The sequence below is a fragment of the Cynara cardunculus genome (assembly GCF_001531365.2).
Source record: "Cynara cardunculus var. scolymus isolate 2C chromosome LG 1, CcrdV1, whole genome shotgun sequence".
NCBI lineage: Eukaryota > Viridiplantae > Streptophyta > Magnoliopsida > Asterales > Asteraceae > Cynara > Cynara cardunculus.
In genome coordinates, this window is record NC_037528.1 from 32,091,179 (window position 1) to 32,103,634 (window position 12,456).

At 36.3% G+C, this 12,456-nt stretch overlaps 1 protein-coding gene across 1 annotated transcript; it reads left to right on the top strand.

Moving 5' to 3' along the window:
- The first annotated feature begins 5,736 nt into the window (after window positions 1-5,736).
- LOC112499903 lies at window positions 5,737-10,606 on the top strand. Its single transcript, XM_025103175.1, has 4 exons — window positions 5,737-5,993; window positions 6,136-6,302; window positions 9,017-9,121; window positions 9,967-10,606. The coding sequence occupies exons 1-4, from the start codon at window positions 5,916-5,918 to the stop codon at window positions 10,433-10,435; spliced, it is 819 nt and encodes a 272-aa protein (XP_024958943.1). The 5' UTR covers window positions 5,737-5,915; the 3' UTR covers window positions 10,436-10,606.
- The last annotated feature ends 1,850 nt before the right edge of the window (window positions 10,607-12,456 follow it).

A 12,456-nucleotide genomic window follows, 5' to 3' on the forward strand; every position in this document is an offset into this window, starting at 1 on the left:
GGTGATGGGGATGGCAGTAGAAGGAAATAGAAGGGAGATGTAAAGGGAAAAGGGTTTTGGGAGGATGAGATAGGCGTATGGGGCGAGATGGAAGCCGGAGAATCTACCGGAGATGGAGATCGGTGTAAAAGGATGGTGAATGGCACGTTGAGCCTATGAAGAAGATGACCGGATGATGATGGTTATTGCCTTCTTTGTATATGAATGTGCCAGTGGGTTTCATTCTTCGAGGTGAGGACTAAGGGGATGCTAGGCCTGAAAGTGGAACATGTAATTTGAAAGCTCAATTACAAGTTTGCCCTAGAACTTCCAAAGTAGTTGTGAGATTAGGTAGGACTTTCACAAATATGACAAAAATGCCACCTTTTTTAACGACCTTTGACTAAAACTATAGGATGATTGAGATTGGTCCTCACGATCCTCAACCTCTTTTTAGTCCTCATATGATTTAACCCTTATGTGTGTGTGTGAGTATTGGTTTAATATTTTGTATTAAGTTTATGTTAGGATCCAAATAGATCTAATACAACAATGTAACCATTAGTAGCAAATAAAAATTAAGAAGTAAACACAGACTGAAGCACAAATGTCATTTGTCATTGATGACCGAGAGATAATATAGAGAGAGAAATATTACAATGAGTACAACTAAATTAGTTACATTCTCTCTAGAAAGGTATTTATATACTACAAAAGGAAACAATAAAGATACATGAGTGTGAAATACATACAACTAAGATTAAGCCACTTGTTCTAATATGTTCATGATCCTTGTACATGATCTGAAGAACAACAGTTAAGCACAAAGTCTGAATAAACACTTCAGACTTCCTTTCAGACATCTAAGCCTTCATGCTCAGATCTCTGAGTCTTTTTCTTCAGATCTCTGAGCCCAAGTCTAAACCTTCTATTCGGACTTAGCACTTAGCAATCTTTGAACCAACACTTAATGTAGGAATTTCAATCTCCTCCTTTGTGTTCAAAGATACTCTTAAGCAATTGAAAGAAGTTTGGCCAGGATAAGCTCTCTAAGATTAATCTAGACATTGATCAACTCTTCAATTCTGGAACACGTGTCTAGATTTCTTAATATGTTCTTATCAAGACCATCTCTAAATATCTTTAGTGTTCTAGTAATATTTAGCACACTCACGGGCTCTGAAGAAACATTAAAGTTTCTCAAACTTGTAGATCAGATCATCATTTGATGGGTTTTATAGCGATCAAACGTGCAACAGCAACGGAAGCCAAAAAAAATCCATGCCAAAATGTTTGAATAACAAGCATATACTAACATAAAGTTTGAACCGACATATTGTAAAACAATTTTAGACGTAAAATCAAAACTGTCAAGTTTCAATCTAGTAAATATAAGAGATTCAAACTCCATAAATCTATAGGCATGAAATAGTATTTACATAAAGAAGGATGCATGAATATAAAGTTTCAAACTTTATGTACAAACAACTTGTTTACATGCATAAAAATCAAAGAAACATATTATTACATAAAGTTACAAACTTTATGCAATAAAATGTCAAACCCAATATGTAGATCCAATAACACACATGTAGGACACAAAAACATATAATTAAAGAAGGCAAAAAAAGGTATACCCTTTTAAGAAGGTAGAAAGTTGAATCTTGAATCCGAAGCAAGACTTTTACGTATGTATTTTCTCTTAAAAGCAGGACTTCTATACTCTTTAGATTAGCATATTTGAATCTAAGCTCCAATCTAGTGCTAGCTTAGAATCCCTATTTTGAATGTGTATGCATTTTCTATTAATAATCAACAAGGTAGCATACCCTTTCGATCCTTCTTGCTTCAAGAGCAAGAACCGAATTTGGGAGAGAGCTTCTCTAAAAAATTCGACGACAAAGAAGGAAATGAGGATGAGAGTATAACCTTGGGTATGTGAGAAGGAAGCATGTATAAATTCTCCTTCCTGTTTTGGCCCCAAGTTTCCCATCTTAAAGGCTTTTAATACGGGCTAAAATAAATTAATATGAGCTAAATAAATAAACAAAAGAGTCCAAAACTAGCTTAGACTATCACAAACCCATATAACGTAATTGATAAACCTTATAACAATAAATTTAAATAATTGCAAAACTTCAGTAATTATCATAATTATATTTTAGACATATATAATAATTATTATTCTACTAGAATAATATAAATGTATATAGGACCAATTATAACCATAAAATTATCCATATATACATATACTTTATTATAAACATATAATATACATATCGGGATTCCTGGTCATCCAATGATCGCATTAATGCATAAAGATTCAATTTGTGCGATGCTATATGTTCACGTGATTTTGGTGGCATAATATTATGACGTTGGCAGATAAACTTATAGTCTCCCACTTGCACATGACACGAATAACACAGACAGTGGTAAGCGTCTAGCAACACGTCAAAGCCCCCAAGATCCCTATTATATATAAAATTGACCAGGTGAGTCAAAAAACCACCGTTTAAATCTTAGCCCTTTAAATCAAACTTAATACTAAATCTTAGCCCTTTAAATTGTTTATTTTGCGGTTATATATGATAGTTATTGTTGAATTTTTAAAGGTACAAATCTTGATGCATCATGTACAATTTTGAAGTTTTACAACCTCCAAGGTCCAACATGATAATTAACAAATAAAATTATTTATTTATTTTTAAATTACACTTTATACCCTTCTCATATTAACATAACTAATAGTATATTAATTAAAATATATTAAAAAACGTTTCTTTGTTTATAAATTATATCATTATAATTGTCTCATTAATAGCTTCAAAATGTGCTCAATATCAGATATTTTTGAATTTAATAATATTATTAAATATGTATTGAGTTATTTTTAAATCTTATTTTTAATATCTTAATTTTTGATTTTCCATTATACACCTTTTATATATACACTAAGTACAATTTGTTAAGCACTTTCCAACTCTCCATGTTCACTCCCCTGAATCTCTCCTTAACCCACGAACAAGTCCCAAAAAGCACGCCTAATTCCTAAACCCACATCCCCCAAAAGCCAAAACCATAACAAGTAGACTCACTCTATTGATCTCTTTCTCGCAATCCACGCTCTACCTTTCTTCTCCTGCTTAATTTCTTCAAATCCCCGACATGCAATTCTTATTGATTCAAGAAAAAGGCAAGTTATAATTTTTGTGTAAGTTAATTTTCAAGTTCTTCTAAATATGATATTCAATGGCATTGGTCTCCATCTATATAAGTACGTATGTCTGTTGATGCAAAGTTGAATTTATGACATATATTGTAATTTAGATAATTTCGTTTGTATAGAAGAATTCTTGATCAATTAAATTCATAGATCATTTAGTTCTTTGTAGATTGATTTCCAGTTGTATCAACTATGAAACACATATGTTGAATATGCTTCTAAATCTCCAAATACATCACTTATGCAATTCAATTAGAGCCTCTGCTTTTCCCAATCACCATGCTATTAGAAAGGAAAGACGATGTCGTATAGTCTCCTTCCAGGTATGCCAATTCACTTGCTATCATTCCTTCCTCAAAAGCTTCACTAAACATAACTTTCTCTTTCTCTAGGATATCTGATTAGAAATAGCTCTAGTGCATAATGTTACAACACAATAGATTGCTCACGACCTTATTGTGGACGAGACATGTGAAACCAAATTTATTTTCCACGGTGAAGCTTCAATTGGAGATGGGTTTGTGCATTTTTGTATTTTCTAGCACTTATTTATTGTTTCCTTAGAGTCTCGACCATAACTGCAAGGTTTTTTCGGTCCATTGTATAACAAACTCGGATGGTGGTGGAGATTCATCCTACTACCAATACAAAAATTAAAAAACATGAAAAAGTTTGAAAATTTTCAATTACAGACATTACACTCTTGGCTTTTAGAATCAGCTTCCCATATATCTCTTTGGCTACCATCGATGCAATACAGAGTATTAGCCAACTCTATGTTGGAGGTTCAATGCCATTTTTATATCCTCTTATCTTATATGTTGGATTTTATTGACTCAATTTGTCACAAAAACAAACAAATGCACATGGAAACGTTTTTGAATTGGATGAATTGATTGTGACATTAATAGGTTTAGGCCCTTCTGCTGCCTTCGACCTTTTCTCCATCTATGCAGTTTGTGTGGTGGTTCCAAAAGTTGGAGCAGTGAAAAAGATATAGATATGGGAGTGTGAAAAGTAAAATTCTTTTTGACTAATTACCACTTTAGTCTTGGCATGCTGAGAGCTACTTAGGATTTATCTGAGGCTGAAAATGCCTTCATTTTGCTGCATTTGTTTCTTTTATTGAAACAACTAGACACCATCTTTCAAGATATTGTAGCAAATGTAACTCATGCATACAAGGTGTTCGAAAGTTTGTCTATGAGAAAGATCAATAAAAAGAAGTATTTTTCCACACTTTTATTATAACTGTTTTGTATGCTTTGATTAATTATTCCATTTAATCTTCCAATCTTCTAATATGTTAGCTTTTCATGAATCAACACAAACTTTTGGTATATCTTTGAACACTTTGCACATATAAGGTTTTAACCAAATTTTGTTTTTCAGGTTCAAAAAATCATTGCAATTGCAATCAAGATTTTATTTATAGTGGTTATTCATGCATGGTTTCTCTACGAGAATTTGAAGACCGCAACAGAAAGTAGGGAGCCATTCGAGTGCACATATTTGTATCCCTTTTGTCAACGGATGCTCCTATTACACTCGTAATCTCTGAAGGATGAGAACCAACTATGAAGCATCTACACCGAAAATTCAAGTATTGTATGCGTTATTAGACTTGCCAACAATTGTATGGTATGCCTTTATTTCTGTTTCAGGAACGTTTAGAATATGTTTAAAGTCATGTCACGGGTACAACACTGATACGTAATTGGTATGGGTAAAAAATGGGGCCTGAAATTTCTTAAAAGGGGTAATCCGTTTTGGAGTAGCAGGCCTTAACGGCTTAACAGTCCACTAGAGATGGCCAAAAACCGGTCCCGGGCCGGTCCCGGGCCGGTCCCAATCGGTCCTCACCATTCTCATAACCGGCCATAACCGGTCCCGGCGTAACCAGTCCCGGTCTTTGTACCGGTCCCGGTCGAAAATGATAGGACCGGTATAGGTACTTTATAACCGGTTATGGGCCACCGGTCCCGGTCCCGGTCCCAACCGGTCCCAACCGGTCCTTCATTAAAAAAATAAGATTTTTTATTTTATTTTTTTAATGATATATCTTTTTAATACATTATAAAATTTACAATTGGGTCACTCAAATACACTTTAAAAATGCGTTTTAATATAATTAAAATTACGTTTTCTTATAAAAATACATTATAAAATTATTTAAAAATACATTTATTTATAAAATTAATTGAATTTTCGGGCCGGGCCGGGCCGGTCCATAGTCGGTCCCATAACCGGTCGGTCCCGGTCCTACGAAACTACCAAAAACCTCAACCGGTCCCGGTTTTAGATCCCATAACCGGTCCTTACCGGTCCCGGGCCGGTCCTTTGTCGGTCCCAGTCCCGGTCCTCCGGCGGTCCCGGGCCGGGCCGGGCCCATTTGGCCATCTCTACAGTCCACCACCGGTTCCAACTGGGCCGGGTCGGACCCATTTCTGGGTGACACAATAATTCCCAAAGCCCGAGTCGGTGAAACAAAGTAGTGCATATAAAACGAACCTTGGTAAATGCCGCTCGTTATGATATCCACATCTTAATCCCTCTTGTTAGGGCACTCGCCCTCTCTCTCCTCTCCTTTGGAATCCGAATAATTCCTTAAGAATCTCATCAATTTCTTCTTCCTTTTCTACCAACTCATTTTTCCATCATCAAACACTATTTTTCTTGCTTCAAATCACATCCAAACCAATCTATCGCCATGGATGCAGCCATTGAGATCGATGGTCAACAACAACAGCTCATCACCGCCCTTCCGGATCTTTCAATCCATGCCCAGGTACCCTACTATATGAATCAGCATCCCAGATTTTATTCCAATCTGTATTCGATATTGAAATTAGTGCGTTAGGGTTTTGTTTCTATGGGAATTTAATTTTGGAGGGATGTTTGATTTTTTGATACTCTGTTAATTAATCTAGGGTTGTAATTCTGGGGAGAAGAAGGAAGTGGTTTCTACTAGCGAAGAGAGGCAGCATCCCAAAACATTATTAGCTGATGAAGATCATCATGGGGTTTGTGCAATTTGTTTGAATAAGATTGCATTACAGGAAACCGCCCTCGTAAAAGGTTGCGAGCATGCCTACTGGTTTGTCTCTCCACAATCACAATCGTTTATTACATTTGTATGTAGGGCTTGATTGTTGATTCAATACACTGAGATGCACTTACCCGATTTGTTGATACGTTTATCTTTCGTTTCAATAGGACCAGAAAAAATGGTTGATTGTGCGTGTAATATCTACATCATGTTGCAGCTTGAATCTGAACAGATAATATTTATGTTACTTTGTAACCAAGACAAGATTGTCGGTTTTTGTCCTAGCTATTATAGTGAATCAACATTGGCAGGCCACACTGATGGAAACTGAATCTCTATCTGCAGTTGTAGTGGTCGGCAAAAAATGTTATGGTTTATAGTATGCTTTAGAAGACACAACAGAATAATCGATATGGGTGTCCGCACTGTTCATAATTAATTAACGAAATTGGATCTACCTGGAATGGCTTTTTTTTGGTTTGTTTATATTTTTGTGCATATTTGAACACAATGTGAAGGATATGCTGAGTGAGGCCTACTATATTGATAGAATCCTACTGTCAAATGACATCATGTATCGAAGTTGAGAGTTAAGATGCAGCTGCATATAAGGAACAAACGATCATATCTGACGGCTACTTGGAGTGCTACTCCCTTGTGCAAAATGGGAAAAGCATCAACCTTTTCCTATCTAATGAAGGCCTTTGGATACACCATGGAGGGTGCATGACTTACATAAAGAGGGTTGGATGATATCTATAATTAACATGTGTAGGATCATAGGAGTACATTCAATAGATAAATTAGATAGTGTGATGGAATACAATCTGAATAGTTAATCAATTTTGGGTTTAGTTACCATCACTGTCTTTGTTGAAGAATAACCGAAGGAGAAAATGGAAAGGGCACTGTTGAAAATGGGGAAGGAAAAGGCAGCGGACCCTGACTAGATTTTCATTGAGGCATGGTTGTGCCTAGAAGAGGCGGGTGCGCTATGGTCGACATAGCTCTTTAATGCCATTCTCAAGAGTGTTAAGATGCTTGAAAAGTGGACGCTTAGCATGGTGGTGCTAATCTATAAGAACGAAGGCGACACACGGAGCTGCGGAACTATTCGGGTATAAAGATATTTAGAGACATCATATAACTATGAGAGCGCATGATTGAGAAGGCGTATGAGAGGAAGTTGGAAGTTACAAAGATGAAGGATATTGAGATGGACATTTGGTTGAACCGTATGGGTTATGATACATGTGGATATGATGCAGACAAAGTTCCTAGGGTGGGTGTAGTACTTCCTATCATTAATAAATCGAGAGATGGCTTTGTCATGTTAGGAGGAGACAAATAAACCAAAGAACCAAACTGATGTCCGACCCAGTAAATCCTATTCGTAATTAGCGTGGGGGATTATTTTTGTGATTTATGAAGATCGCCAGTTTGTGCAAGAGTGTGAGCGAACATGTAGAAGGAACAAATTCTAGCACATGGTAAACATAGAACGAGAAAAATAAAAAAATTATCTAGCAGATACTATGAGAGCATACAAAAGGCAAGGAAATACAAAACACACTGAGAGCAAGTTCGAGGGGGTGGATAGCATAACAAATGAAGGGGTGAGGAGGAGGGGCAATTTGAGGAGGATGTGGACGAGTAGCTAAGGCTAGACATGTTATTTTAAACCTTTTCTGAGGACATGGGTTTAAATAGGAGTTCTTGGAGAAGCAACATTATAGTAACAAATATTTATCTAGACCAGTAGATACTATAGGGAGGGGTAAAGAGCCGAAATATTCAATAGAAATGCTCTATCGTGGTTGGAGAGAGAGGATATGGTCCTCTTTAATGGCTTGCTGTTTTCATACTTTACCCTTGACATTACCTTGTGCTGGCTAGTTTCTAATAGTTTTATTTACATAGATCCTTAATGCGGTTATTGTTGAATGATGTTACTAATTTTTTTTTTGTTGCATGTTCGTGCACTCTCATTCGTATATTCTTTTTCCCATGTCTCATGCGCTCTAGTTTCTTCTTAAAGTCCCAACACAAGTTTTTTTTTTTTACAACTTCCCCGTTTAACTCATGTATGCCCTTTTTCCCCAAGCCGTACATCTCCATGGAAACCTCTCTACCTCTTGGGGAGAGGAAAAGTTCGCATACATATTAACCCCCAGACCCTACTTCCGAATGAGGTATGCTGGATATGTTTGGTTTGGTTTCAATTGCTTTCTCTAGATGATTCTTATGGCTTTCAATGAGCCTTGTTTATAAACCATCTTAGGAAGTCATGAATAATGGTTTAGGTTATATCTACTGTCATTTTTGCATATTATGTTCTTTGGTGGTTAAATTTTACATGCTTGTTTGACCTGCTGAGGACTTTATATATTGGGGTTCTTTTTATGTGGTTAGATTTTGTGGTGCATATTGTGTGTCATAATCTGAAGTTTACATGGCTTCAAACATAACTTAAACAACATGGATATGCATGTTCTGGCTGTTACTTGGTATGTACCTCTGAATTTCAGTTGAAGATATCAGAGGCTGTAGAATTTAATATTCATGGCACCGGCCTGCTGCTAAAGAAATGTGCAGAGGGATATTTGTCTGTCGTACTCTCCTTGGTCGTTGTGTTCATTCATGGTTTTGGGTGAAATAGTTGAGAGCACTTCATTTGCATTGAATACAAATACACAATATATCTTTTGTTAATTACTAAATGCATCCTCAGTGAAGTTATTCTATTGTCCTTTCTCCTATAGTGTGATCTGCATCCTCCGGTGGGCCACATATAAGAAGGAACCAACTTGTCCGCAATGCAAGCATCCATTCGAGTTCCTCAATATCCATCGTTCTCTCGATGGCAGGTACCGTTCCAATTCTTACCTCTCCTCATTGTAACTTGGCTAGAATATCAGCCAGGAAGTCGTGCCATTTGATATGGACTAGTGATGGCTGTTCACTAGGCATGATAAGGCATCCTTTAGTTCAAAATGTGGAGTATCCTCTGTCCTTGAAGAGAAGTTGATTGTGAAGATTATGAGCAACTCAAATTCAAACTTCTAGTGGTGTAAATATGCCACATCTATTTTGGAAGTTTCTCTTTGTTATATGCAATTGATTTCAAAGTTATTATTTTTGGTATCTGCAGCCTTTTTGCATTTTCAGAAGTGATTTTGTAAGGCAAATGCAACAAGTCTGATTTAGTTCCTATTTAGTGGAACAGTTCTTTTTAAATCTCAATCCATGTATAAAAAAGATGCAAAATTTCCTATTTCATACCCATTTTGATCGTTAACGTGCTGATTTTTAAACATCTAATGATGCGGATACTTGTTTACAAGGGGTTATGGTGAAATATATGAAAAGTTCATATATATGTCATCAACGGCTATTAGGTCAAAAGGCTACAGGTCAAAATAGGTGCAAAATAGGAAATTTTGAAGCTTTGCTATACGATAAATAGAAAATTTTAAGAATTTCTTACATTGATTGAGAAAAAAACTATTTGTTGCACTAAATAGGAACCAACTACCAAGGCAATCTCTTGGTTTCATGCTGACCATTTTATAACACGAAGACATGTAGAAAAAAATAGGGTCACTGTTGAGTTCTCTGTTTCTCTTTTGTATATTATTTCAGGGGAGTTTACAAACTTCTCTTTTATGTGGTGAATAAGCAGTGATCCTCATTTTTTTTGTGGTTTTAACAGCATTCATGACTACATGTTTGAGGAGAGTGTTTGCCTCCTCCTGAGAGCTTCATGGTTTCATCCTTTGCATGTGGAGAGCCATGAAGAGTTGGACGATCATCATCATGTGGGAGAAGACTTGTATCCTTACTCGTACGAATATGAAGAAGAAGAAGATGACGAAGATCTAGATGAAGTGTATCTGGGACGGTCATTGAATATCAATATCCGTATCGGCAACCGGAGATGGGGACATAACGGGTATGTCAGGGCTGGAAAGCAAGAGGCAAGACCCATTCATCAACAACCTCACTCTCAGGACTGTGATGCAGGTCCCTCTTCTCGTGAGCCAAAAAAGAAAGAGGCTTGTGCCGCCAGAGACGTGGCGGCAGTGGGGCGGCGAGCAAAGAGGACGCTGAAACGTGAAGCAGCAGATAAAGCGGCGGCTGCAAAACATCAGCAGCATCTGGTGAGGCTGGGACGCAACTAGGTTTTCGCCTTCTCGTCATCTGGCCCTGTACAGTAGTAGTATATTTTCCAATCCGAGGTGTTGGTGTGTGTGAAATAATGGTTTTAGTTAGATATAAGAAGGGGGACCCCTTGTCAAATCTAAATTAATTTAGGTCTATGATGATTGATTAATTAAAGCTGTTTTAATTGTATGCTGTTGAAAATTTTAGTCGACGTTGGTTAGAAAGATGAGCAGCATGATTGTTTTAATTCAAATTGCTCATCTTCTTTCACAATAAAAGCCGAGTTGAAAGTATCAGAAAGAAGCAGCCCATTATGTTTTCGATGCAGTCAACGTTGGAAGCTCGTTGATCTGTATTGAAATCTCAAAACATGTAATATGTTTGTTTATGTTTGGTTTTCTATTTTCTTGGAGCCATGGATTGGGTTTAAATTTAAGGACGGGTTCCGATAAAATCGGTCAAAATAGCCGTTCTTCTTGCATAAATGGGTCTCGTTCCTCTCCTTGATTTATCAAAATATCATTACCTCTGCAAGTCGACCGCTACTTGTGGATTTAGCTAAAAGACAAAAAAATCAAATTGTAGACATGGCCTTCGCAATGCAACGATTCCAGACCTGGCCATCACAGTTGTGGACCTAGCCGTTGTAATTGTGGACCTGGGTCGAATATGATGATTTCTTGTCTTTCAGCTGGGTCTGCAAGTGGCAGACGTTGGACTTGCGGATATAGTGATATTTGAGTAAATCATGTAGATGAATGAATGGGAAACCAATATATATATATAGGGTCAGGTTCAAATGTTTACCAAAGTTTTTGTGTTAACTTTGTTAACCGATCTTGGTCATTCAATCTTTCAATAAACGGTTGTGATTAATCATGATAAAAACTTATTTTTTAAAATTTAAAATTTCATAAAGATAAATGAACAAAGTTGAAAAGGGTATTTAGGTAAAAAAAATTATGTTAACTCCCATATCATTAATTGGGAGTTGTAAAATCAAAAAAATTATATGATTTTTATTAATTTATTTTTATTAATGTAAGAATCATATGAATACAACTATATATATATATGAACCTGTGAAGTCCAAGATTCATACAAAAATGATAAGATCTTCAAGAACAAGATGAATGTAATAGTAGAGAAAATAGATCATCAAATGTTACTGATTTGATTGAGAGAGAAAGAATTACAACTCTAATCTTGATTACAATCTGCTAATCACTTGGTAATGACAATTAAGAGGAAAATACTATTTATACTAAGGAAATAATAAAGCTACACTATTACAAAGCAAGTAAACTAAGGAGAAACTTGAATACAACAATAAAGCTTTTACTTAAACCCAACATTCTCCCCCTTTGGATTCAAGTCTGGACTCTTGTAAATTTCGTCTTTCGAAGTCCAAGAATTTTCTCTAATCTTCTCAGAGCGTTCATGTATTGGATTTTCTCCTCGAGTAGATTTATCGCATTGATCAACAAATATCTTTCTTTTGAACTCATCCTCTCAGATTCAGTAGCTCTGTCATTGTTTACCCTTTTTAAGTCAAGCGCCCTTCTCACCAATCTTATCGTACCATCAGAATATTTGTTCAACTCACTAAATCTCATGAATTTCTTCACTTGAAGTTGAGCAAAGTATATGACCCCGAACTCTGGCTTTTCAAGAATCATATAAACTGGATAAGCTTCAATATCTTCTAATTCTTGATTTGGTCTTTTCAGATTGATGATCCGTTGATTGTCTTCAAGGCCCATTTGAACATCAATGACCATAGCCAGCTTCACATGACAACGCATAAATCTCTTGATAGCTTCAAGAGCAATCAGTTCTCCTTCCTTCCTGTTTGTCATGTTTCTAATTTCGAAGTACATATATTCAAGATCTTCCAAGTACAAGCTTGAAAAATCAGCTTCGCTGAATCTCCAGATCTGACCATCCTGTCTAGTAACTGTAAACACAGGATACCAGATTCTTAGAAGCTTTTGAGCATCAATTTGTTTGATCGTGACGACCCGATGCTTGGTACGCA

Bases quoted from the DNA above. Each gene is read 5' to 3' on its own strand.
- LOC112499903 (XM_025103175.1), top strand. From the start codon at position 5,916: ATGGATGCAGCCATTGAGATCGATGGTCAACAACAACAGCTCATCACC. The intron at 5,994-6,135 runs GTACCCTACTAT...TAATTAATCTAG, and splicing joins ATCTTTCAATCCATGCCCAG to GGTTGTAATTCTGGGGAGAA. The intron at 9,122-9,966 runs GTACCGTTCCAA...TGGTTTTAACAG, and splicing joins CATCGTTCTCTCGATGGCAG to CATTCATGACTACATGTTTG.